At 37.5% G+C, this 27,795-nt stretch overlaps 1 protein-coding gene and 1 long non-coding RNA gene across 3 annotated transcripts; one reads left to right on the forward strand and one right to left on the reverse strand.

Moving 5' to 3' along the window:
* Nucleotides 1–633: 633 nt before the first annotated feature.
* ATP6V1G3 (ATPase H+ transporting V1 subunit G3) lies at nucleotides 634–26,115 on the reverse strand. 2 transcript variants are annotated; one of them, XM_003999355.5, is made up of 4 exons: nucleotides 25,944–26,106; nucleotides 13,343–13,443; nucleotides 5,878–6,077; nucleotides 634–749 (listed from the first exon to the last, which is right to left on the reverse strand). In XM_003999355.5, the coding sequence occupies exons 1-3, from the start codon at nucleotides 26,023–26,025 to the stop codon at nucleotides 5,904–5,906; spliced, it is 357 nt and encodes a 118-aa protein (XP_003999404.1). In that variant the 5' UTR covers nucleotides 26,026–26,106; the 3' UTR covers nucleotides 634–749; nucleotides 5,878–5,903. The 2 variants fall into 2 exon arrangements, with proteins under 2 accessions (XP_003999404.1, XP_019677500.1); XM_019821941.3 differs by lacking the exon at nucleotides 634–749 and adding an exon at nucleotides 4,339–4,580 and having other exon boundaries at nucleotides 25,944–26,115.
* Nucleotides 749–2,255, forward strand: LOC109495682. Its single transcript, XR_002151287.2, has 2 exons — nucleotides 749–1,012; nucleotides 2,014–2,255. It is a non-coding gene; the product is annotated as an uncharacterized LOC109495682 (long non-coding RNA).
* Nucleotides 26,116–27,795: the final 1,680 nt, after the last annotated feature.

Genomic DNA, 27,795 nt, shown 5'->3' on the forward strand with positions numbered 1-27,795 from the left:
AAACTGGAAGTGAGATCTTGAGTCACAGGAGATGGCAGGAATAAGAATATGAGACTTGTCAGGTATGGTAATGTCCACGGCTATATTTCCAAAACCAATCTCAAATGTGTGATACATAATAGGATTTGACAATCTTAATTGAATAAATGAAAGAGTGAATGAATGATTCGTACTGCACGGGATGTAAGATCTCCCAGTTATGTCATTGGTAAGTAGCTCCTTCAGGCTACTCTTAGAAGTGAGAAAAGAAACCCACTGCCCTAACCACTTCCTGCAGTGCCAACATCCGGCAGCACCAAGAGAATGGAGGTAGGGGGATGGGATATGGGAGAATCGCATAGAAATAATAGCGGTTACATTTCTTCCCGTGGATGAAATAGAAGCATTACATTTTTAAAGTTTATTTATTTTGAAAGAGAGAGAGAGAAAGAGAGAAGGACTGAGAGAGAGAGAGAGAGAGAGAGAGAGAGAGAGAGAGAGAATCCCAACCAGGCTTCACACTGGCAGCCAGAGCTGACATAAGGCTCAAACTCATGAACTGTGAGATCATGACCTGAGTCAAAACCAAGAATCGGATGCTTAACTGACTGAGTCATCCAGGTGCCCCAGAATCATTACATTTTTAATGGCCTCTGTGTTTAGATTCTTAGCTTTATTTTATCATACTTTCCTTCCAATAATCTTGTTCTCTTTAAATTTAGGAATACAGTATCCATTCTGAGGAGAATTATCCCAGTTCAACTTGAGAGCTGAAAGAAAAAGAACAAGGGAGCTGATGTCAGGTCTCAGTTCAGAAGTTGAGAGGTGGAACCAGACTCTGCCTCCCCCATGCCTGCACCTGAGCAGCTCCCCATCACCAGACAAAAGCACACAACTGACTTTATTTCATTTTACAAGTACGACAATATGTCTCCTTTGGACACTCAACCCTGCTTGACAGTCTTATTATAATTCCCCAGCACAGTCATCTGGTCACTTTCTAAAACAACCATTCACTCCTTCTCTTGTCTGGGTAAGTCTCCTGAAATTTCTGTTCATTCTTGGCTAATCATTTCCCTCATATTTATTTTGAAAACACCAGTCAATCAGACAGGAACTTTCTCATCTCCCTACTGCTAGACCTACCTACCACTTGTAAGTCAAACTCCACTTGTATGTCATCTTCCTGTTAGTGTCGGGTCAACTCTTTTACTTCAGATGGGAATCCTATGCTTCCTGCCCTCTCACGGACTTTGCTTCCGCAATAGTTTTCTTCTGTTCTTTAGAGAAATATATTCTTCTCTGGGAGAACTTCAATTGGTGTACGAATGTGCTCTCGCATTTCCTATCCAAACAAAAACACGTTTGCCACATCTCCCCTTCATGTGGTAGCCCCATCTCTGACCATTTTCATAGTTTTCTAGTTAGCCTGTAGCTGGTGTCTCTCATTTGCTCACCATGCATTTCCTCCTCAAAGGCCTCCTTCACAGATCTGAGTCTGACAGTCACATATCTGTCTTATTGTCCTCCCTCCTCTTTTAAAGCGATAGCTAATGGGGATATCAGTTAGCTATTGCTTCATAACACATCACCCTAAAACTTCGTGGCTTAAAATAACAATTTATCATTGCTCTCGAGACTGTAGGTCTTCTAAGTGGTTTATATGGTCTTCACTTTTCTCACTTATGTGTTTATGGGCCACCGTGGGTAATGTGGCTCTGTTGACCTCTGTTGATCTAGGTTGGATTTTTCCATGTTGAGGATTGGATGTTTCCAGAGTGGCCTCATCTGGAGATTTAGAAATTAGCAGGTTTTCATACACTGGCCAACTCCATTCTCCTAGGTCTGTTCATCTAGAAAATAATAGTGCTGATCTATTGGTGGCAATTCGTGACTTTGTGCGTGTTTGTGTGTAATACAGAGAAACAAATTAGAAACCATTTTATTCCTCTACATCCTGTAAATTGCATGGCTTTGCTTTTAGGTACAATGGAAATAAGTAAGAACTTAATGGAGTCATTTTTCATTTTGCAGTTTCTGATCGTGCCAGCGATCAAAAGAAGGACGAAGGACGATTAAACACATCCTTACTTTATTCCATTTCTGTGTGAAGACCTGTATGAACATGAAAATTATTTTAGGATAAGTACCTGTGCAAAAAAAAAAGTCAACATTTTTTTTTGTGACTGAGGAAGCTGTCATAGTAAGTGAGTTGTCTCTGAAATATGTAAAACCTTTTTCATATGTAAATAAAGTAAAACCTGGCAGCTTAGCCATCTGTGGGAGTGTGAGAGCTCTTGAAAAATGACTCATTCAGTTAGGTATAGATGTGAAACCATATTTGAGTGTAAAAACTACACTTTTACAGAGCTACAGAGCTAAGAATGCTGGAGATCACCACATATTCCTGCCAACATAGTATGTTTGTTTCTTCCATCCTTTTTGGTTCTTTGGATAGTCCAGTAATCAAATTAATATAGGACAGATTAACAGAAGGAAAATAAATTTAATTGCACACATACAGGATGCCCATGAGAAGATTAGACCCGAGGACAGTGGGACAATTGAAGCTTAAATGCCATCTTACACGAGGGGATGAGATAAGGGCCTGGAGTTTCAAAAAGAAGGAGGGTGATTCACAGGATAATAAAAGGAGCAGATGTTTGGCAATTAGATGTTTGTCCTGCCACACAGGTCATGTAGATGCAAAAGTTATCTCTTGGTCATAGCTCTCTTTCTCAAATTCTTGTAGGTAGTTTAAGGGAGAGGTAAAGATTTTTCTTTCGTCTGCTGGGTCTTGATTGCCTTCAGCTCAAAATAGCCCGCATGCCAAAGTGGCACACTTTGGGGAGATGTTCTGAAATAGTTCAGATGTTGAGAATAGATGTGGGGTCATTAAAAACATTAACAAATACTACAGAAGTGAGAAAACTACAGGTAATGAGTACTGACTTTTGCAAATGGTCTGATTTAATATGTAGAATTGAATATTGAAGGGCCTATGGAGATCATATAGTTGAATGCCATTTTGTCTGTTAAAACATTGAAAAAGAATCTGAGACCAGTGAGATTGAGTAAATTGCCAACAGGACATAGAGAGTGTGGGGCACAGCCAGGATCAGACACACAGGCTAGTGACACCCAATCTTCACCACTGTCTTCCGGCTGTCGTAGCTCCTTTACTGCTGAGAAAAATCCTCTACCGATTTTAGTGTATTTCTATTGCATGTAAGCCTAAAAAAACCATCCCGTGTAGGCTCAGGAATTTATTATCAACTTGTGTGTTCCAGATTACATATTCAAGCTGTTCTTACACAGAAAATTGACATCTTGATAGTTTTCATAATAAGGTCTTTAAGATATTTTTCATGAGGTAAGATATGTAAGGCAAATCACAAGGCTATGTCTTTTAGAATTAGCTTTTCACATGGCAATTTTTCAAAAGTGCAGTGTTGGTCATTGTTTCACATCACTCACCTCTGAAGGAGTAATCAAAATCTCCAAATCTGTGTTAAAGTGGAAATCCTCCGTGGCTGTCCTCATTTGAGGGAGGCAACTTTACTTGATGTCTTACCTTGGTTCCCCCTCTACCCCCCAAAACTAAAGGACATCGTTCCTAGGAAAGGTTGATACCCTTCTGGTCATTAATTGGAGAATCAGTTGTCTTTCTGGCAAATAGAGAAATCTATTTGAAATTAAAAAAAAAAAACTAACCTGTTTGGGTTTCCTTGCCCAACAAGTTGGGAAAAACAGATGATATATTAAATTTTTCGTCCATTTGCCCAATGTCAATATAAAATTGAATGTTTCTGAGATTTAAGACTATGTGGTAAAATTTTAATTTTGTCTGCTAGAGGGGGACCTACATCTAGTGTAGGTTAATCTACAACAGTGATCATTTAGAATAATTTTAGTCTATATTTGGAATTGAATAATTTGGTAATGATTAAAATTTACCAGTTAAATTTTGTTTCAACTGGAACTAAATTTTGTCTACATATATTCTTGGAAAAGCAGAGTACTCAGAGATTCTTAACGATGTAAATAAAGAAACTTTTCGGGGAGTAAGTAATGAAGGGTGAGGACATTGGAGTCATTGGCCAGACTGGAAGTCCCATGTCACTGTCATTCAAGCAACTGCGGACAAGTTCCTTAATTGCTATTTCCCATTTTGTAAAACAGGGATGCGTGCTAACACAACACACAATAATGGGATCAAGATAATTCATACATTGTACCTAAAGTGCCCAGTACCTAACAAGAATTTAGTGATTACCATCTAGGTGGCTGGGCTAATGGCATACTGTTTGCATCAGTTTGGGGCAGGGGCTGCTATAACCAAGTACCAAACACACTGGGTGGCTTATAAATAACAAAAAATTTATTTTTTACAGTTCTAGAGGCTGGAAGTCTGAGATTAGGGTACCAGCATGGTCAGGGGCTGGTGAGAGCCCTCTTCCGGGTTGCAGATTGCCAACTTCTCCTCTCTGAGTGAACTAGCTCTCTGGTGTCTTCTTATAGGGGCGCGAATTCTAATCACGAGGGGTCCACTCTCTTGACTCAATTACTTATTAAATGGCCCACCTCCAAATACGGTGACCCTGGGGATTAGATTTTAACATATAAATTTTGGGAGGGACACAAACATTCAATTCATAATACATACTAACCTGCTACATCACCTGGGGCTTTTTTTGTTTGTTTTATTGATTGATTGATTGATTGTTTTTAAGCCTAAACACCTATGCTAACAGCTCAATTAATTATCATTCACTTTTCTCTTTTAAAAAATGATAATTGAGGGGCGCCTGGTTGGCTCAGTTGGCTAAGTGTCCACTTCGTCTTAGATCATGATCTCATGGCTCCTGAGTTCGAGCCCCACATCAGGCTCTGTGCTGACAGCTCAGAGCCTGGAGCCTGCTTCAGATTCCGCGTCTCCATCTCTCTCTGCCCCTCCCCCACTAGCGCTCATGCATGCTCTCTCTCTCTCCTTCAAAAATAGACATTAAAAAAATAAAAATAAAAAAATGATAGTTGAAAGAAGAATATCTGGTTAGTTGAAGGTAGGCAGAGAGAATGGTTACGTAACCAACTCATGTCTTTTTCTGTGTCATCTCTCTCTCTCTCTCTAATCTCTATCTATCTATCATCTATCTTACTTAGGGGGAGAGTGGCAGAGGGAGAGAGAGAGGGAGAGAGAGAGAGAGAGAGAGAGAGAGAGAGAGAGAGAGAGAGTGTGGAGAAGGCTCCACACTCAGAGTGGAACCCAAGGTGGGGCTTGATCCCACGACCCTGGGATCATGACCTGAGCTGCAATCAAGAGTCAGACACTCAACAGACTGAGCCACCCAGGTGCCTCTATATCTATCTATCTATCTATCATCTATCTATCTATCTATCTATCATTTATCTATTTTTCTATCATTTCTGTATCTATGACATTCTTACTGTTCTTTGAATTAGTGGTAACATCTTACTGATTTCCTCATTGATTAATGACTGGTTTCCTCACTAATGACTTAAACAAAATCCTTGACATCTGTTCATTTTGTATCTGTCTGAGATAGAAATCTTTCTTTAAAAATGATCTTTTAACAGCTACAACAAAGAAAACATTTTCTAAATTGCTCAGAAGAAGCATTTTTTTCCCCCCTAAACCTCATACTCGCTAAAAAGTGGCCAGGTTCACATTTTTCTGCCAAGTGTCAAAAAATATGTTACTCTGCCGGCTTGATTTACTTTACGTTAAATGACAAGTCATTCCTGTTACCAAGAAAGATATAACAACTTTTTGTTTGTTTGCTTTTAAATTCAGTGCTTATGTGTGAATTATGTCACATTGAAATCTGTAAATGTCTAGTGAATTTAAGATTTACATTTCAAATTTCATGCACATACCATTTATTGAGCAGTAGGGTGCACGTTTAGTGGGTAGCTCTGTAGTTTACGTGGATTCCCGGCTTCACGTCGCAAACCATGTTCAAAAGCTGTTTCAGCACGACTTCTATGTACTTGTTGTAGCTTCCATTCAATTCTTTTATCTTCCCGAGTGTTCGCTCGTCTACTTCCTCTGAGAGATTACTTTGAGACCCCATTACCTGACAGAATACAACGGACAGAAGTCACCACACTATCCATAGTAAAGTGTAGCTGGTCTACTACTTAAACTTGTTTTGGCCTATTTATTAAAGATTGTTCTAGAGTGTACACATTGCGTATTATTTTTCTAGAACTTTCTCAGAGAATGGATACGATCAGCAATACCATAAGTGGGATGGATAAACTTTCCTAAAAAATGAAAGGTGGCCATGGTCAGTTACTTCTACTTCTAGGCTGGTCCCCACACAGTACAAATTGGAGGCACATTCACAATCATCCTCCATATTCAGGAGGTTTTTCCTGTACTGCATTTTTCATATATTTGTAAGAGTTGCCATTCAGTTCCTCTATCTTCCCCATTGCTTACTTTTCTGAATTAAAAGTCTGGAAAGTAAAGTGGTAAGACATCATTAAACCCCTTGTGCTGGTTTTCAAAGAGCAAATAACTGATTTGCCAATTTTTTAAATGTATTATCTGAACTGATTAATTGTTGTTTTCCAGGAAGATATAGTCACGATATGCCCAGTAAGATACTTTTACATGTATGCATATCTCTTTTTGGATAATAGATAATTTTGAAAATTTTAATATAAAGTGGATTTCTTTCATATTAAGATATACTTGTCCATTTACTTACATTATATATTTAGATACAGTTTAATATATCTTTCTGGTTACTCTTTTATCGACAGTGATTCCCAGTATTTCCATTTATCTCCAAGAGATTTGACCAAAATATAATTTCACCAGGGGAGTTACTAATTTAAAGGAATTCTTCAGTGAAATCCTTTGAAAAGTTTCCCTTTGTAAAGCAATCAACTCCTAATTCATCTCCTTTGTAAACTCAGCCTTTCTTAAACATGGTATTGTTAAGGCAACACAGCTGTTTTTTGTTTGTTTTTCTCTTCTGTGAATGTTTACACACAAGGAAGGTATGCATTAAGTTCAGTCCAAGAGACTCCACTAATGATTGACTTCTATTTCAGGGTTGTTAGACTATTCTAAATTCTAGAATTCGCATTATCTTTCTGGGTCCTAAACTTGAAATCAAACACAATTGAAAGCTATCAGGTTCAAGTTCTTTTCTGTTTATATACCATGCAATAAGGGCTTCCCAGTTCAAAGAAAATCATTTTAAGGAAACATAGCTTCTAAGACATCAAGTAACTTTTATAAAATAACATTGAGATAAGTGAGCATACAAGGAGCAGACATATGGACTGAATTTCTCTTGCTAGGTAGAAGTTTAAAAATGGAAGAGAACTATTTACCAAAATAATTCTACCAAAATCAATTTTTTCCTCTAAATCTACCATATTAAGTGAGATTCTACCCCACTAAAAAAAGTCCTAAATCCAATGTTTTAAGTGTTGAAATATTTAAAAGACAAACTATTGTAAAATTATTATCAGTTTTTTCTTTGGAGCAGAGTTAAAATAGCTATTATTAGGTTAGATTTCTGCACTATCCTGTAGGACTTTGGAAAAGTTTATTTCAACCTTAGGTTCTTTTTCTTTAATTTAATTTAATTTAATTTAATTTAATTTAATTTAATTTAATTTTATTATTTTATTTTTTAATTTTTTTAATGTTTATTTATTTCTGAGACAGAGAGAGACAGGGCATGAGTGCAGAAGGGGCAGAGACAGAGGGAGACACAGAATCCCAAGCAGGCTCCAGGCTCCTAGCTGTCAGCGCTGAGCCCGACGCGGGGCTCAAACCCACAAACCGTGATATCATGACCTGAGCGGAAGTTGGTCGCTCAACCGACTGAGCCACCCAGGCGCCCCTCAACCTTAGGTTATTTCAAAGCTGTCCAATAGAAATGTAATATGACCCACAAAGCAAATCATACAAATGATTTTAAATTTTCTAGAGTCACATTCAAAAGGTAAAAAGACTGGGTAAAATTAATTTTTGTAATATATATATTTTTGAGAGAACGTGTGCACGCGTGTGCATACCCCTCCTCCACCTCTCCCACACACGTACACACATCTGTGTGAGTGGGAGAAGAACAAAGGGAAAGAGAGAATCTTAAGCAGGCTCCACACTCCATGACCTTGGGATCGTGACCTGAGACAAAATCAAGAGTCGGATGCTCGACCAACTGAGCCACCCAGATACCCCTAATAATATTTTTTATTTAAGCTTGTGTTCTTAATATTATTATTTTAATGTACAAGCAACACAAAAATTATTCCATTGTTTTTCATATGAAGTTTTTGTAATCTGGTATGTCTTTTATACTTACAGAATATCTTAATGTGGACTAACTACATTTCAAGTTTCATTAGCTATATGTGAAGTGGCCACCTTTTTTAATTTTTTAATAGAATTGACTGTCAAGTTAGTTCACATACAGTGTATGCAGTGTGCTCTTGGCTTTGGGAGTAGATTCCCATGATTCATCGCTTACCTCTAACACCCAGTGCTCATCCCAACAAGTGCCCTCCTCATGTTCATCACCCTTTTCCCCTCTCCCCTGCCTCGCCCCCATCAACCCTTAGGTTTGCTCTCTGTATTTAAGAGTTTCTTATGGTTTGCCTCCCTCTCTGAAACTATTTTTTCCCCTTTCCTTCCCCCATGGTCTTCTGTTAAGTTTTTCAAATTCCACATGTGAGTGAAAACATCTTTCTCTGACTGACTTACTTCACTTAGCATGATACCCTCCAGTTCCATCCACATTGCTGCAAATGGCAAGATTTCATTCTTTCTCATTGCCAAGTAGTATTCCACTGTATATATAAACCACATCTTCTTTATCCATTCATCAGTTGATGGATATTTGGGCTCTTTCAGTAATTTGGCTATTGTTGATAGTGCTGCTATAAACATTGGGGTACATGTGCCCCTATGAATCAGTACTCCTGTATCCTTTGGATAAATTCCTAGTAGTGCTATTGCTGGATCATACGGTAACTATTTTTAATTTTTTGAGGAACCTCCACACTGTTTTCCAGAGTGGCTACACCAGTTTGCATTCCCACCAACAGTGCAAGAGGGCTCCCCTTTCTCCATATCCTTGCCAACATCTATTGTTTCTTAAGTTGTTAATTTTAGCCCTCTGACCAGTGTCAGGTGGTATCTCAATGTGGTTTTGATTTGTATTTCCCTGATGATGAGTGATGTTGAGCATCTTTTCATGTGTCTGTTTGGTGGCCACCCTTTTTGACAGTGCAAGTTTAATCCACAGATGACAGCTACTACTATTAGTTGTGTTCTTAATGTGGTTTTCTAAGACAACATGATAAGTTTCTGAAAGGATTATAGTATAGATGATACATAGCAAGGAGCCTAGCACTGAGCGACTAATCAGGAAATGTTAGTGATTTTTCACTGATTGTGTTGCTTGCACTTTCTAGTTTTTTAAAGCCGTCATACACTTTCAGAAACATTGGAATACCCTTAAAAAAAGGCTCATAATCTCATGTCTCATCCTGCATAATTAAATATAATATTTTTTCTGAGTTTATTTGATGCACAGTAATTTGAGTTTCTACATTGTTCCCTAGACATTACTATACCAATAACTAACCATACACTATTTTTTTTTATTTTTTACCTTATTTTAAATTCTTATATAGTTAACATACAATCTTATGTTAATTTCAGGTGTACAATATAGTGATTCAACAATTCTATATATTACTCAGGGCTCATTAGGTGTCCTCTTAAACCCCTTCACCTATTTCACCCATCTCCCCACACACCTCCCCTCTGGCACCATATACTATTTTAGACGGCCTTCCATGGAAAGAATTCCATACCTTTATATCTGCAGACAGTGTTGATTTAAACCATGCAGGTGAGTAAAGAAATGAACATAAGCTCCACAAAGGATCAGTGGCATCTTGTCCGCTGATGTATTACAAGTGCCTCAAACACCTCAAAGTGGATGCCCAATACATATTTGTTGAACTGAACAGAACGATCAGATCTCCAGATATTACAAGTGCCTCAAACACCTCAAAGTAGATGCCCAATACATATTTGTTGAACTGAATAGAATGATCAGATCTCTAGATATTACAGAGAACTTATTACCTGTGTTCTATTGTTCTCGTTGGCAGAAGCCTTCTATCTGAATGCTTAGGACACTACAGAAATTAGAAGTTGATCATTGTGTGACATGGGGTGGGTACATTTGATCAAAGGGCACCCTTTAAGGACTTCTCACTGTCGATTTTCAAAACTTCAGTGTTGAGACTGATACATATAGGTTTACAGCTAAATGACTGATGGTGGTGAAATCTTTCAACATTCAGTACGTTTCTTTATAAATTGTTCAAGTGTTCCTATCTAAGGGAAAGCAGAAGTTCGGGTCCCACTATCATGAGCAAAACACCGTTTGGCATGCTCAATATATGGTTGCTTCAGGGAAACAAAATGTTTTCATGATATGAATTCAGAAGAAAGATAAAGATACAAAAATCATCATTATGCTCCAGGCGACCATTTTCATTTCTTCTGTTGGGATTCATGATCCCTCTAACTTCTGCATTAATAATAGATTTAATGTTTCCACTGTGGTCCGATTCCTTTTAGCAATGTCATATCTTCTTTAGAAGATGTTATATTTGGTAGCAATGATAAGGAAGGGAGAAATAAATCTTCAATAAAACAATATTTGTTGTTATACAACCGACATTGGGATACCTGCTTTTGTTGATATGTCAGGGGAATGGAAACAGCACATACATTAACAAGAGCTAAAACACAACTAAAAAAAGTAACATCGAGGTGTCTCACCCACAGCAGGCAGAAAACTGGCTTCTTGGGTCTCCTCCCAGACCTCCTACTTGCCCTGGGTTAATGATGATGAGATTTAACTGGAATAGCAATATGTCTGACATATGGAGGTCATGCCAAGGAAGGAATATCTGTGCTAATGGTTTTACAATATGCTTGAAGTTAGTGGAGGCCTAAACATGTTGACCTTTCGATGTGAGCTTTTGATCAACTAGCTGTAAAATTGGCTTAGAGCTCTAATTATGAGAGCAATGAGGAGTTTTAATTATTTTCCAAAGCAGAGAACAAATATCCTGAGCCAGATTTACATCTTATGAGATTCTTCTGAAGAAATAACATTTCAAGAGATTTAACCCAGTTACTTTCTAAAATTACAGTCAGTTTTGTTAAGACTTAGAAATATAAGTACATCAGAAATATCCTGCATAAAATAATAAATGCTGACTGGTATTAGGGATAACTATTTTCTCAGGTCCCCATATGTTATGGGTCATGACAGGACTCAATAAGAAAGATAAAGTCACAGAAGAAATGTTAGTTACTTATTCTCTCAATGAATATTTATTGTACTTCCTATGGAACAGACACTATTTCATTGTTGGGGAAAATAACAGAGAACAACACATAGACCTTATTGTTTTGGTGTTTATAGTTCAGAAGAAAAGACAGGCAATCAGTAAAAAATGTAAATATATGATGTATCTAGTAGTGTTACATGATATGAATATAATGGAAAACTACTTTCTTTTCTAATGAAAGACACAGTTTTAAATAAGGTGATCTGAAAGATGAGCTAACAAATGAACAGAGATTGAAGAAGGATGAATATGTCTAGAAGATAATGATTCCAGGGAGCAAATACAGTATGTGCAAAGGCACAGTTGGAAGTCGTGTGTTCAGTCTGTTTGGGGAAGAACAGGAAGACCGATATGGCTGGAAGAGACCAAGTGGAGACAAAAGTAGTAGAAAACGTTACAAATGACCAAAGCAGATCTTGTTGCACATTGCTGAAAAGTGTTCTGGTATTTCCTTGTGATTTCTTTCTCATTTGGCTGGTTTCTTTCAATAAATCTTTCATAAGAATATAAAGAAATGCTTTTCCCTACACGAGCATTTAAAAAGTATCTGCAGTTCACAGTAAAAAGTGGGTGCATGACATTTTCAGAACTGACATGGTAGAGAGATAGCCAAGGGCCAATCACGGAGGGCTGTATACACATGTATAGATCTAGGATTTTATGATTCTATTTTTGAAAGACTGATGAGAAGAATTTATTTTTGCTGAGTGGTCCACTTCATTCTGGGAAGGACTTTTTCTTTTAAGAAGGAGCCCCCTGGAAAAGTTTTTCCTATCACGGGATTCGATTTCCCTGACCCTCTACCAGCCCCACATCTACTCCCACTAAAATAAAAGTTGTAAGGGGATTTCCAAAGTGCTTGAAGTTCATCTTTCAATGTCAGCCTTTACTTATGTTTCTATTGGGGGGAAAAACCCTTATATCATATAAACTTTAGTTGTAACACACAGAATTAAAAAAAAATTATAGTCATATCGCAGTAGGAAAAGGAGGATGTTGGTTCTGAAATTTTCATGCACTTTTTTTTTTCACTGTAAACTATAGATATATTTAAAATGCTAGTGGAGGAAAAACCTTTTAAAAATATTTTCATGAAACATTTGTTGAATGAAGGCAGACAATTGAAAAAGAAATAATAAAAAAAAATACCAGAAGACTTTGTAGCAATTGGCTGAATCTGCCATATCTACTTTGGTCATTTTTTTTTTTTTAACGTTTATTTATTTTTGAGACAGAGAGAGACAAAGCATGAACGGGGGAGGGGCAGAGAGAGAGGGAGACACAGAATCAGAAGCAGGCTCCAGGCTCTGAGCCGTCAGCCCAGAGCCCAACGCGGGGCTCGAACTCACGGACCGCAAGATCGTGACCTGAGCTGAAGTCGGACGCTCAACCGACTGAGCCACCCAGGCGCCCCTCTACTTTGGTCATTTGTAAATCTTGAATATACCAAAGAAAGTTGACCAAGAAACTCATTCTATAACAGTGTGAAACACTTTTTATTGATTGTAGTGGTAAATATTAGTAGACAAAAAAAATATGTTTTCTGAAGTGTTTTTCTTAATAAAATGTGTTCGTCATCTGTGGTGGGAATAATACTTTAACCAGTCCCTTCAGTTTGAATATTTGAAAATATGATTTTTTCTACATATTAGACTACATATTAGACTACATATTAGACTACATATTTGACTACATATTAGACATTCACTATTGATTGATACTTTAGACAGCAAATCGAAAAGTCTGGAAAGTGAACATGTAAAATCAGTAATTCTGTAACATATAAGATTTAGTCTGATGTTCAGGCTTAGTTGAACTGTGTCTGCTCAATCCGTTGTATTTTTCCCCCTTGATATTCTGCATTACACCTCTTGAATATTAATGTATTATAATCTACACCACATAGAAAAGCTGTGCTAACTTTCTTACTTACCTTAGATTGTTTCAGTCGAAACTCCTTATCTCTCTGCATTCTGTACTGGTTAATTTCTGCCATGGCTTCCTCCTTAGCTTGCTTCAATCGCTTCTCTTTCCCTGAATATTAACAGTGGCAAAGGAGGAATGAATTTTTTAATCGACATGGAATTTCAAACTTCAATTCTAAAAAAATGAAATAGGCGAGGTCTACATTGTTTTCCTGATAAATTTCTCTAAAATGGTGAAGTTCATTAAAGAACAATATTGAAAAACACCTTACTTTTTCAATTGGGTGTTTTACAGCATGGAAATGACAACTTTCTTTCACACTTACATGTTTAAATAAAATATCTACCCATTTACTCACAGCAGTAACAGCCAGAGAACAGATTTTAGCTGTCACTTACTCGGAAAGACATTATTTGGTCAGATTTTCTGTCCTGATTTCCTGCCAGGAATACTTCAGTCCACACCAACTGGATCCGATTTAACACTGGCAGATCTCCAAAAACACTACAAACATGCAACTCAGACTCTATCAAACTGACTTACAATTTTTTAAAGCATTTTATTGGGATTTTTTTTCTTAGCATTTGTTGACTCTAGAATGTCTGATTAAGCCCCACAGCACATCAAAGTAGGTATTTTTTTGTAGTAGCTTTCTCTGAGGGGGACTTGAAAGTGGCTGTAAAACCAATTGTTTTTAATGGTTAGGAGACTTAGTTAAATAGCTCTCTTTTCTTTTATTAAGAGCAAAGGTGTAAGCCTTAAGCCAGCAGACAGCAATGTAGATGAAAGTTTCAGACAAATACAATGTTGCGGGGATCATTAGCTAGACACATGACTTTTTTTTTTTGACAACCAGAGTAAATTTGGGGAGGGGTTATAGACTAATATTAATTGCTGTTATGCCCCCCAGCACCTTCAGGGGGTTAGGTACTAATGCTTTGTGGTCATTAAAACTTTAAAGAAACTCCAAACTGTATTAAATTTTTTTTTATCTGAATCCATTGTCCTTCAATTTCAGTTAAATGCCTTCATTCTTTTGCTTATTTAACAGTCTCTCCGATAGTGTCTCAAGCTTTTGCTTAGAATTTTTGTCACCTGTTTGTTATATTGTGCAGACCTTGAACTAAGTAAGCGTGTTCTCATTAAGCAGCGTGAAAGAAAATCTTCACATAAACTTCTGTCATCCACATACATACATGTTTTTATATGCCTTCACTTTTACATACCTCTGTAGCATTTGAGTGTAAATGGTTCCTGAAGCTCTCTCCCTGCTAAACATGTGGTGTTTTGCCAGTTACTGTACATATATGCGGAATAAAGATAGATTTCCCGAGTTACAAACGGACGTGTCTCTTTTAATGCCTATTGTCCTTGAATGGGACTGAGTAAGCCTCACGCAGAGCAGACATTTAGCGACGTCTTTACTCTCTATAAAATCCAAGGTCTGGTGAAAATTAGTGCTCTTCTGATGCTTGAGGCTTAACGGAACATTAACAACACTGCTTACTTTTTTTCTACTTAGTTAATGCTCATTATCATTTTGTATTTACAGATTCCTTAATTCTCTACATTTCTAACCATTTTGTGGCAGCTAAACACTATTCACGGAACAAAGGCACAATATGTTGATAGGGGAAACTATCCCCTGATCCTCAGCCTTCTTTCTTATCACGGCTGTCGTTAACATTAGGACAAACATATATTTAACGTGTATTAACGTTTTGTTGGTAATAATGGGTTGTAGGATTCACAATCACTTATAAAACAAATGACCTGAGACGTCACTACTCTTCCACGTTAATTACATAATATATAAAAATATTGGGTTCAAAGTCACAACTCTAGTACATTAAAAAAAAATAATAATAATAATAATAGGAAAAGCTCTGTGTGCCCTACCCTGGAGCAGAATCCAGTGCTCTAGTTAAAAGGCTGTATATTAGCTCCATCATAGAGACAGGCTCAGAGTGTGTCTGTGATTCCCCCGTCATGGCACCAGTCACCTGCTGGTTCTCATTCAATTAAATAGGAGAGCCACAGGGAAATTGCTGCTGGCACAGCCATTTTCTGGACAGACTCAGCAGCTGCCGCTGTGTGAGAGCCTGCATATGCTACACCTGATTTAATCCAGTGGAAGAAACTGGAGCCTAAAGCCTGCTGTTTGACTAGAGGTGAAGCAAAATGCATGCATGAAATCAACTTCCATTAACCTCTAGCTTTCTTCTCTGTCTGTGTAGGAAGATTTCCAAATTTTAATATTATGCCTTATCTTCTTAAGCATTAAAAGTATTCTGGGACCTAAGCATTTAGGTTTATATTCTTATTTCTCAATACTGTCTGTATCAAACATAAGGACGATCATATGGAACAGTCCAGATTTTAAATATGACAATCAAATATTTGGTCCCAAACTTCCTACAATGTCATACAGGCTTATCAGGCCCAAGGCTTGTTTGCTTTAGAAGACGTGGTTATCTTATACTACTAAAGCAGGTGCTCCAGAGTTGTGCAGGAAAGGATGGTTTTCATTTGTCCATCCATTATTCATTCATTGTTTATTGAACACCTACTATACATTCTGCATAGGGCTACAAATCGAAGATAGAGAAATGCACGTGGTATGGTCCTTGCACGAATACAGTGTAATTTGGAAATGTGTACATGGTGCTCTGGCTTCCAAGAAGAAAATGCAAAATACATAAAATTGTGAAGAATACATGTAATCAAGTAGGAAAAACAACGGAACATATGTTTTGGTTCTGTTTGTTCCATGGCAATTGAAAATCACACATTTATGGAAATTCTCATTACTTAAACTCTAGACAATCAGTGCTTGCCATCCATCCCAATAGTCGTGTTATGTCTTATGTTATTAGGGTAAACAGGGGCGCCTGGGTGGCTCAGTTGGTTAAGCGTCAGACTTCAGCTCAGGTCACGATCTCTCGGGTTCACGAGTTCGAGTCCCATGTCAGGCTTTGTGCTGACAGTTTGGAGCCTGTAGCCTGCTGCGTGTTCTGTGTCTCCCTCTTTCCCCCCCCCCCCCCCCCGCCTCCCACACTCTGTCTCTCTTGCTTTCAAAAACAAATAAAACATTAAAAAAGTTTTTAAAAATTATGTTATTAGGGTAAGTCAAAATATAAACAACTGGACCCAGATATGTAGAATGGGGGTCAGAGGAGGCTGCCAAGCGGGGTCAAGGGAGACTTCTCAGGAGGGGATGATTGAGCTGACTTTTTAGGCAGGACGGCAATGGGGATGAATTATTTCATTTTGGAGATTAGAACAAAGCACAGAGACCCTTCCTAAGCTAGTTTTGGACACTCTTTGTAAATGGCTACACCTTAATAAAGGTATTCATTTTTTAGACATGTGGCTTGTCATGCAAACATGCTCTACATTCAACATGCCCTGATTGAGATATTTTACGGGAAATTTTGTGGAAGGGAAAGAGAGGGGGAAAGATGTTTGAATTGATTTCCAGGTGATTTGTAGGAAAAGAATTAAAAACTCAATTCGGGCAGGTAAAACTCAATTTGGGAGGAGGGAGTGCAATGTGAAGGATGGGATCTCCCTGGTTTTGTGGTTAGGAGAGGCCATGTAAACTGAGTGTCCCAAATGCGAATGAGCCCTTGAGACACAGAGACCCTGTTCTGTTGACTGGATTGTTATATTGGTTTTGGAATTTGTTTAGGGATGAGGATGATGGGATGTCTATTATTATTTCAGAAGAGAATCAAAATTATACACTAGGCACAACGGCAGTAAGATATTAGAAGCTTTGTAACCTTAAGCAAATCAGTGTGTCTGCGCCTGAGTTTTCTCATCTATAAAACAGATTTAATAATTTACCGCAATAAGTCATTAGATGTTTTAGGAAAAAAAAATGTAATTAAAATGCTTGACAAAGAACAGCTATTTGATTATTTTTAATCATGACTAGGAAAATGAGCCCAGTTTCTGGGGAACTTTGATTAAGAACAAAGATAATTAATACAATGTGAGTTTGAGGAAAAGTCCTCAGGCCGTCACTAGAAAAGCCTCTGTGGGCTTCCCTGAGGATATCCAAATGGAGATAGTTAAGGCATCTGGACAGACAAGTTTGGATCCAGAAGCAAGTTCTGAAATGGATGTCAGTCGTCTGGGTTTGTACATGTGCTAGTCATAGGGATAGGATTTGGACTGCAACCAAGGGTGAGTGTACAGAATGAGGAGAAAAGAGAGCTCAGGTCTCAAACTGGGGGGCTGCCAACATTCAAGAGATAAGAAAAGGAGGAGGACTCTCAGGAAGAGCCTGAGAGTTAGTGGTCAGAGGAGTAGGGGAAATCAAAGAAACATTCAAGAAGGATGTGGCCAACAGTGTCAAATGCTACAGAGAATGGAAAAAAGAGACATTTAAGCAACGAATATTACTGAATATCCTCTTTGTGCCACACGCTGTTTCTAGATCTATAAATACAGCAGTGAAAACCATAAACAGACCAACTTTCTATTCTCATGGAGCTTGTAATTTCAACGTATTAGGTGGAGATAGAAAGCAGAGAGTTTAGGGGCACCTGGGTGGCTCAGTTGTTTGGGCGTCCGACTTCGGCTCAGGTCATGATCTCATGGCTCGTGAGTTGGAGCCCCGTGTTGAGTTCTGTGCTGACAGCTCATAACCTGGAGCCTGCTTCGGATTCTGTGTCTCCCTGTCTCTCTGCCCGTCTCCCACTCATGCTCTGTCTCTCTCTCTCTCAAAAATAAATAAACATTAAAAAAAAAAAGAAAACAGAGTTTATGATATGATAGTGATAATAAGTGCTATGAAGAAGAAAGAAGGAGCCTAAGGGATAGAGAGATGGTGTTAACTTAGGTAAGCCTTGTCTTTTGGATGAAGTGATATATGAACAGAGACCTAAAAGAATAAGACAATTAGCCATGCAGCTATCTGAAGGGAAAGAGCATTCCAAGTAGAGGCAACAGCAGATGCAAAAACCTTGGGTATGTGACATGCTCAAGAAGCAGCAAAACACTATCATGGCTGGAAGAAAGAGAACAAGATGACTGAATGTTAGGAGACGATACTAGAGAGGTAGCAGTGACGGCAGGTCACACAGAGCTCATGGGGCACGACAAGGCTTGTTTGGTCCTTGAGATGCTAAATTCATGAAGGGTATTTAGCAAAGGTGGGGCATAACACTATATATGATATAAAAGAATTTCTTTGGCCGGTGTGGTGAGAATAGATTGTAGGGGCAAGAGAGAATCAGGAAGACCAGTTTGCAATCTATTGCAATAGTTCAGATATATGTTAACGATTGCCGGAAATGGTAAAGTAGCAGAGGAATTAGCAAGAAGCTATATACATTGAAGGCAGAGTTGATGGATGAACATGAAAGAGAGAGGTAAGGCAATGATGACTCCAATATTTGATTTTGGGAATAGAGTTAAGAATGCAGTTTAACTGAGATGCCTGGTAAACAACTAGCGACGGTAGTGAGAAGGCTGATGTTCGCATGACTTTGGAGATTGAAGAAGCAACCAAGGCTGGAAATAGCAAGTTTAGGAATCATCATTTATGGAGCTGGTTTTTAAAGCCATGGGTTAGATGTGATCACATAGGCAATATCTACAGATATAGAAGAAAAGAGGTTCAAATTGGGACCCCAACTTTAGAGATTAGAAAGATGACAGATAGCCAACTGTGAAAGTGGTGTCCCAAGGTCAAATGAAGGAAAAGTTTCAAAGATGAAAGAGGGATCCAGTTGTGACCGAGATATCTAATTAATAAAAAGGTTAACAATATTTGTGGTCTCGGCAAAGGGAACTTTGGTGGAGTTATAGCGACAACAATCTGGTTGAAGAGGGTATTATGCTAAGTGAAATCTGTCAGGCTGAGAAAGACAAGTACCATATGATCTCCCTCATATGTGGAATCTAAACAAAGCCACAAATGAATAAATAAACAAAAAGCAGAATTAGACCTATAAGTACAGAGAACAAAATCATGGTTGCCAGAGGGAAGAGTGGTGGGGGGATTGGCAAAATGGGTGAAGAGGAATGAGAGAGACAGACTTCCAGTTATGGAATGAGTAAGTCACAGGAATAAAAGGCACAGCATAAAGAATATAGATAATGATATTGGACCAGCGTTGTATGGTGACAGATGGTAGCTACCTTTGTGGTAAGCATAGTGTAACGTATAGAGAAGTTGAATCCCTATATCGTACATCTGAAACTACTGTAGCATTGTGTGTTAGCTACACTCAAATAAAAAAAATAATGAAGAGAAATTTGAATAAAAAAAGGTGGACACAAGGAATATAGGCACTTTTCTACAAAAGGGAACAAAGAAGATAAAGGCTCAAGACAGTCAGTCAAGTGGATTTGACAGAAGATGTTGTGAGTTCAATTGTGTCCTTCAGAAGGATATGTTTAAATCCTAACCTCTGGTACCTGTGAAGGTGACCTTATTTGGAAATAAGGTCTTTGCAGATGCAATCAAGTTCAGATGAGGTCATACCGAATTAAGATGGGGCCTACATCTTATAGGAGTGTCCTTATAGGAGAGGGAAATTGGGACATAGAGACAAAGAGGCACAGAGAAGACACATAAGGGAGAAGGTCTGTACTTACAGAGGTAAAGATTAGAATGATGCAGCTCCAAACTAAGGAAGGCCAATGATTGTTGGCAATTACTGGAAGCTGGAAGAGAGGCATGACAGATTCTTCTCCCTTAGTGCCTCCAGAAGGGACCAACCATGCCAGCACCTTGTGTTTGGACTTCTGGCCTCCAGAACTGTGAGAGAATACATTTCTGGTCTTTTTTTTTTTTTTAACCATCCTGTTTGTGGTAATAGTCACAGAAGCCCTAGGAAACTAATACAGGGGCGCACAAGAAATAGACTGAAGTGTCAGCTGAGCACTGGAAGCAAGGCCAGGTATCCACGTGCGTGGCAGGGAGAGTAGACATCCAAGTGAATGAGCCACTTGACAAAAATATGCATGAACCGAACAGAGGCTACCTTACTTGATGTGAAAACAAAGAGCACTTTGTGAATGGAGATTGCGGTCTGTTACGAATAGCCATTTTTATTCTGTTGTGCAGAAGAAAAACAACAACAACCTTCCTTGGCTTTTGGGGATTGTGAATAGTATGATAAAACCAACCTGGTTCAAAGAATGTCATTATTTGCTCACTTGCTACAAACATTGGGTAAAGTCATGTCACCAGAAAAACAGAGCAGCAGAGTTCCTTTGGTTACACAGTTTCTCTGCCGACCCTAATCTCTCATTTCATATCTTTGCTTCCTTGGTATTTCTTTTGCGATTCTTTGTACTTGTGTTTTCCTTATTAAAAAAAAATCGTTAGTAATTTTGTGTAGATTCTGGATTGAATATAATCAATTGCTATTCCTAGATGAAAATGTTCTGTGGCTGTTTTAATATGTCCCACTTGAAGAAATGAAAGTCCAATATACTTACAAATACCCCATTAGTCTGTGGACTGTTAAAAAAAAAAGAGAAAAAATTTACAGGCCTACAAAACACACAAGACAGGGCCATGAAATTCTAATATAACAACTTTTATTTTATTAGTTTATTAAAAGCCGTGTCTTCATGAACCAAAGTATTCACTTGCATAGAGAAGAATTTATTAAATCAAATCAAGGTGCTTGTTTAAATAATTTGGAATATCTGTCTATTTGGAAGCAAATAGGCAATTAGATGATTTAAAAAAAAAATATTTATGGTTGGTGTCCTATAGACCCAACACAAACGAATCTGCATTATTATATTAGCTGATGTATCATCAAAGTAGATAGTCAAAATATTGTCTTAACTATTTATTTTGCGCTAAAGTATAATTCAGAGAGGCCCTCATAGAAGATTGTGCTTCAGAGATCAGTGGAGCTCTATTATTCTGCTGTACTTTTTGACAGAATTCTTTTTGTTAAGTAGTGGAAGAATATTCATAGTTAACATTTATTGAACACGTACTATGTGCCAAGTAGTGTTTTAAGTCCTTTATACATATTAACTCAGGCAGTCTTGAAAATTCCATGAGGCAGATAGTGTTATCTCCATTTTGAGGCCAAGGAAACTGAGACACAGTGAGGTTCAAAGACAATCTGGCCAATTCACCCACCCAGTAGGAGGCAAAAACTGGATTTGCCCCCAGGCAGACCAGATCCAGAAAGCGAGCACTGACCGCACCATCTTGGCAGAAAATTCTAGGTGTGTCCTTCACTGTTATTAAGATTGTCTATTGCTTGTAGAACATTTTAAATATACCTACTTGTTCAATTTTTCTCATGTTCAGATTTGAACATTTACATTGTTTACCACACCTTCCAATCTATATTCTGTAATACAAGTTCTAATTTTGAGTTAAACACTATTTTTGTCAGCTGCCAAAGTAGATAGACTGAGTGTTTATTTGTGAGAAAGGCTATGGTTCATCTTTGGAAATAATTAGGGATTATGGATTCTCTATGTGATGTTGAGTCACGTGTATTTGAGCATTTCAAAAGAGCTGTAGAGTTTTCCAAGTTTCAATGGATGTAAACGGAATAAATGCTGACCTCATAACAAGTCATAACTACAAGTAAAAATACCATATATTTCAGAGGAACACAAGTCTTTTTTCCTCCTATTGATGATGGTACCTTGAATTTCTAATCTAATTCTGTTGAAAGTAGTTCAGTTGCCCATACCTGGAACTCCAGGACAGGTCTGATGTTCTGCTGTAAAATATGTAACTTGCCTTGGGCCCACACACTCACTTTTATGTTTTGATTAATGCACAATTTTTAAGGCAGAAGGTGTTAATTTCAAGTAAGATAATTTAAAATAGTGCCAATCTACTGTGATTCCATCTAAAATCGACCTAACAGCAAGACTATTTGGCACGTAAAAATTTGTGTCTTAACTGATAAATATAATTTAATCTGTAATCAGTAAACACAGGCCGATATCTGAGCTTTTCTAGCCATCTACTAGAGGCAGTCCAACTCTCCCTCATTACAGGAAAAGCTTACCCAGAACTAGCAGCAGTTGTTAAAAAAAAAAAAAAATTAGATCGTCCTAATCTTTTATTCCATTCTCTTATTTTTATTCCTTATAGTAATATATAAGTATACATATTATGTTAGTTAAAAATAAAAATAACTATTTTGATTATACTCTATCTTAGGTATAGTTTTCTGATCCTTAAAACATCATGGCCATCTATCTATCATCTATCATCTATCTATCTATCCATCATACGTATGGTATATATATAAGTATATATATATATCTGATATTTATATATTTCATATATATATCTTGTATTTCTATCTAAAAAAGAGTCAAACTCAGAGATGTGGGAACATAAGAAAAAAACCAATGCTTTTTCTACTCTGTTGTTTCACAGCCCAACTTTTTGAGTCTGCTCACCATTTTCCCTCACATCAGCCCAGCCACAATGTTCTCTCGTGACCAGTGAGTGTCTTGAGAGCAGAGACCTGTATATTTCATTTCCAGAGACCTAACAGCCTTCAGGAGAATTCCTGATACATCAAGTCTACAAACGCTTATCTATATCCCTTAAGGCAAAGCATTTATACCTCATATTGTATTATACCTCAGCAACTTCACTGAGCTCCAAGGCAGTCCTTTTTAATGGAATATAGTAATATATATATTAATATATATATATAATATATATATTTATATATAATATATATATAATATATATTTATATATAATATAATATATATAATATATATATAATATATATATAATATATATAATATAATATATATTTATATATATATAAATATACTACCTTACTAATCTTGCATTTTTCTAAAAGGATTAACATGTGAATTGCCATTGTTTTTCCCCCCTCTCCGTCCTTCCCTGTCTCCCTCTCCCTCTCTTTTTCTCTTTCTTTCTTTTAGATATATATTAAGGAGTCCTTCCATGTGCAGATTTCTGAGAAGCTTTCACGTAAATGGATTTAACAAAGAGAAAGTGATCCTAGACTTCCCATGATGGTGGCCACTATTGCGATGTATTGGTTTTCATCTGAAACTATTCTGTCAGATAGTCAAATGAATTGTTTTTTGGGGGGAAAAAAGTGAAATATATGGGCTTACAAAAATGATGGCTATCTGTACCTCTCGTGGCATTATTCCTTTCTCCTTTTTATGTTCATTGATGCATTTATCTCACTAGAATTGTTTACGGAAGAGTCTAGGTCTACTCATTAGTGTATATAACAAAATGGCTTGGAAACAGTAGGCACTCAATAAATATTTACTAAATTAAATAAATTAATAAATTACAAAACCAGTGAAATACGAGAAAGGTGGCAAAATACCAGGTACAAAAGGTAGTATTTTATTTGCTACAGAATGCTTGAGAAGTCAGTATGACGGGTGCAGTAACTGAAGTTGTAACCAAAAACTGTTACCTGCTGATAGCTACGTAAGCAAGCAGCTACTATCTGGAGAAAACTGTACTTAAAGCCTATGCTTTGTGAGGCAAAGAGGGCAGACTGACATTCTCCGTAAAATACAGCGCAAAGGTTGGTTGTGGAAATAACATTTGAAAAAATATTTTCCAAAATGTTTTTATGGCCTGGATACTTATGATTACTGGTTGCATATTGGCTTGAATATTTATGATTGAAGACCAAGGGAAAAAGTACACAAGTACTTCAAGTTACTGGCAAATCAAATGAATGTTTTGTATGAAAATAAGATAATACGTGGTTTACAACACTGCCTTCTGGGGAAGATTGTCCAAGGACAGCATATTCGTTCGCCGAAAGGCAAACAAGGTTGGCTTTTATTTTTACCATGAAATCTGTGTCTAGAAAGTTTTGAGTGGTGCTCTCCTCCAAACAACTTGCATGATTCACAAAGCCTTTCTTCTCGAAAGGCTTTGCAAAAGACACACCGGCAAAAAGCAACTGAATCATATGATAGTATTAATGTGCTCAATATTGTAATTTTGCTTTTTCCATGATGAGGAAGCAAAGGTAATGCAATTCTAACATCTTAAAATAAGTTGGCCTTCTGTTCTGGAAGTTCTAAATGTGGTTAAAAATTTGCATAAAAGATAAGGAAGTTTTCTACACTGCTTCAATCAGCAGGTCCTTGACTGCTTTGTTTTCTGTAAAATTACTCTGCATTCATACCATTTTGCAGTCATTTGCATGGTATGTTATAGAAAAAGAAATGGAGAAGTAGGTAAAGTTTGTCTTAAGTTTTTCTCCTTCCTTTTCTCTTTGAGCACCTTCCACATGATGAAGTCCTCCTTTTGCCGCTGTTGGTAGTTACATTGCCCACCGCTCAAGAGATCAACTTAAGAAAGAAAAATGATTTTACCTGTGATCAAAAACCCCTGTGGAATGAGTAGTGCCTCGCTCCTGGTTTCTTCTCTTGCATTATAATGCACTGTTGCAGCATCCCATTCCATACATCTAAACAAGCTTTTGCACTACGTACTCTGTTCCTATCACTATATTCACCCAAAGAGTTGCATCAACATTTTTAAGACGGGGCCACTTCTTACTGAATTTTGAATCTAATTGCAGGGGCAAGACATGTCATTAGGAAGAAGCTAATAGACACAAATTATTATAGATTAAATAATAATGTGATATGAAACAGGATAGTGGAAAAAGCATAGTTCTTATTCCTAAATTCGAGTTGTTCATTGACAACATGTTAGTTTATTCATTATGAAAATTATGAAAGTTTTGTATAGTGCAGTTGTTAAGATCTTCTCTGTACCATTTGTACTATGTGTGACTTTAGGCAAGTTGCCTAACTTATCTGAGCATCATTTCTCCTCTTTGCCAAAAGAGTTGGTGTGAGTAAATAAAGTAAGAATTAAGCATGGTGCCTGTGTGATATTTTCTATCTTTAAAATATGACCTTTGGCAAATGATGAATTCTCAGTTTTTACATACATAATGTGGAAATAATAGTAACATCTCATTCATATGGTTGTGGTGAATATCAAAGAGCATAGGAAGGGGGTTGACATTTACTGAGATCATTCTGTACTAATATAGAGATGCATGACTACATAAAAAGAAAGTTAGAAAATGAGAATAAAATGGAAATATTTAAAAAGTATTGGCAGTTAAAAGCCAATATTAAAGAGGGATGGGAACCAACTGTTAACTTACTGTCACAATTTTATAGGAACAGAAGCTGATGCTTACAGAGGGCAAGTAATTTGCTCACGTTCACTCACAAGCAGATTCAGTCTGGAAGTTGTCTATCTCTTAACCGTTTCACAATATTGAGAAACTGAGGCGTGGCAACATTAAGGAAGGTGCAGAGACAAGCCTCAAGGCCTTGTCTCCTTGTAAACTCAATGTCCACTGTCATTTCATTTAGCACATGACCTCTTTGGAGGATCTGGGTTAGAGAACTTCGTCCTCTGGGTAGCCAGAGGGACATATGACTGGGTAGTTTCAGTGAACTGGCCAAGCTTTCTGAGGGTGTGGTGGAAACAGGGTTTGAAGCAGAGTCTGTCTGCCCCTAAAGGCCCATGCTCATTTCGTTGCACCCGCCTCAATCATTTTGTGACAAATCCCTTATAAGTAAGACAGGACGGAGACTTACTCTTCTTGGCTTCCTCTAGCTTGTCCTTGGCCCTTTTTTCTGCCTGAAGGAGCTGGTGGATCCCCTGAGACTGGCTGGTCATGGCAGCCTGCTTCGAGTTAGGTGGCTTCTGTGAAATCCGGGAAGTGGCACATCTATTTATCCTTTAAGAAATCACCACATAACTCAGATTGTTGTGTCAACAGCGGGTTCTAAACACAGGTGTTTGTTCCCAAATGGCCTGACTGGGCCAGATAGCTGGGCCCCAAGGAGAGCCCAAGGGTGGAATCCAGAAAAACAAGTTCAGTCAAAATGAGGAAGCTGAAAACTTGTCATTTCAGCTAACTTCAGTCTTCTATACAAAATAAGATTTTCATGGGGTATTGAGTCTACTTATAAAAAAAACAAGTAAGATAACTTTTGGCAGATTAGCTTCTTTCTTCCAAGAAATATTGACTTATTTATGATTTTTTTTCTTTTTTTAAATGTTTATTTTTGAGAGAGGGAGAGAAAGGGAGGCGAGTGGGGGAGGGGCAGAGAGAGAGAGGGAGACACAGAATCCAAAGCAGGCTCCAGGCTCTGAGAGGTCAGCAGATCCTGATGCAGGGCTCGAACTCATGAATCATGAGATCATGACCTAAGCCAAAGTTGGATGCTAAACAGACTGAGCCATGCAGGCGCCCCACAAAATTTTTCTTTCAAGTTGAAAGACCTTTCTTTGTTCTTGTCCATGCAGTTCTGGTTTTAGAGGTTTTTTGTTTTACTTGTTTCTACGGGTACAATTATCTGTTTTGGGTAAATTTATTAACTTTTTGCTAAGAAGGAGATGTCCTGGCTTTGTGCACACAAAATGGACTAGGAATCTATTCTTTTCTTTTTGTAGGCCTCAGGTGATAATAATGAAAAGATTTCTTTGGGGCATTGAGTGCTTTTTAGTTAGTAATGCTATATGCTAGAGTTTCAGGGAGATCTCAGTGTGGTGACAAAATCAGGATAAAGGGAAATTATAACTGTAGGTTTTGAGGTTAAATTAAAATAAATTAAACATGCATTTTATATTACTCAGTGCTTATACTGGGTGTTGTCCTAACATAGTAAGTACGGTGAAATCCACCTTGATTTGATTCAATCCAGTAGTGATTGGAACAAGTGAGAATGTTAATCAAAATGGAAAACTATAAAATATCATTCATATGTATCTAAAATTGTTATATAAGAATGAAAAGCTAATATGTTGACTTATGGCCAAGGCTTTTCTTTTTCCTGAAACGGTCTGTAGATTGGAATTTCACATATTGTAACTTTCATTAACTACGCCTCTGTTGCTTCACTTATAAACACCAGGTCAAATTTCTTTCAAGAGGCACATGGATTTAAAAATAATTGTAAAATAATCTGAGAGCTAAATCTTTTAAGGTTTTAATGATAACTTTCCCCTGATGCTCTAGAGTTATCTCGTTGTCCATGCCTGTAGCACAATGTTATGTGTACGTCGTTTTTAGCAAATCTTTCTGAAAAGAACAGCTCTTTTTCACAGGAATGCCTTTCTTTTTGCATTCATAAGTAATCAGTTTATAAAATTTAATTTTTATTGCATAATTACAGTGATTGGTGTAGCTGGAATAAACAGATATTTGAACAAATATGGGTCTGGAAAACATATTTCAACTCATAGGAGCACATGTGAAGGCAAACTGGAGTTTGTTACCTTCAGGTTGGGCTTGTCTTAGGCATCAGTTAGGATTCTTTTAGTAGCAGAGAGAATGGAGGTTTTCAATGATTTCTGTGAATAGTTATGTGGCGATTATGATAAGAAACCTGCTTTACTTTTGTATTAACAGAATTTATTAACTATTTCCTGCCTGCATTTCCC

Source organism: Felis catus, chromosome F1 (assembly GCF_018350175.1).
Source record: "Felis catus isolate Fca126 chromosome F1, F.catus_Fca126_mat1.0, whole genome shotgun sequence".
Classification (NCBI taxonomy): Eukaryota; Metazoa; Chordata; class Mammalia; order Carnivora; family Felidae; genus Felis; species Felis catus.

Excerpts from the sequence above, each read along its gene's own strand:
- ATP6V1G3 (XM_003999355.5), bottom strand. The coding sequence starts at position 26,025 with ATGACCAGCCAGTCTCAGGGGATCCACCAGCTCCTTCAGGCAGAAAAA. Across the intron at positions 13,444-25,943 it reads GCTAGAGGAAGCCAAGAAGA|GGAAAGAGAAGCGATTGAAG; the intron begins GTAAGTCTCCGT and ends GTTAATATTCAG. Across the intron at positions 6,078-13,342 it reads TTCGACTGAAACAATCTAAG|GTAATGGGGTCTCAAAGTAA; the intron begins GTAAGTAAGAAA and ends GTATTCTGTCAG.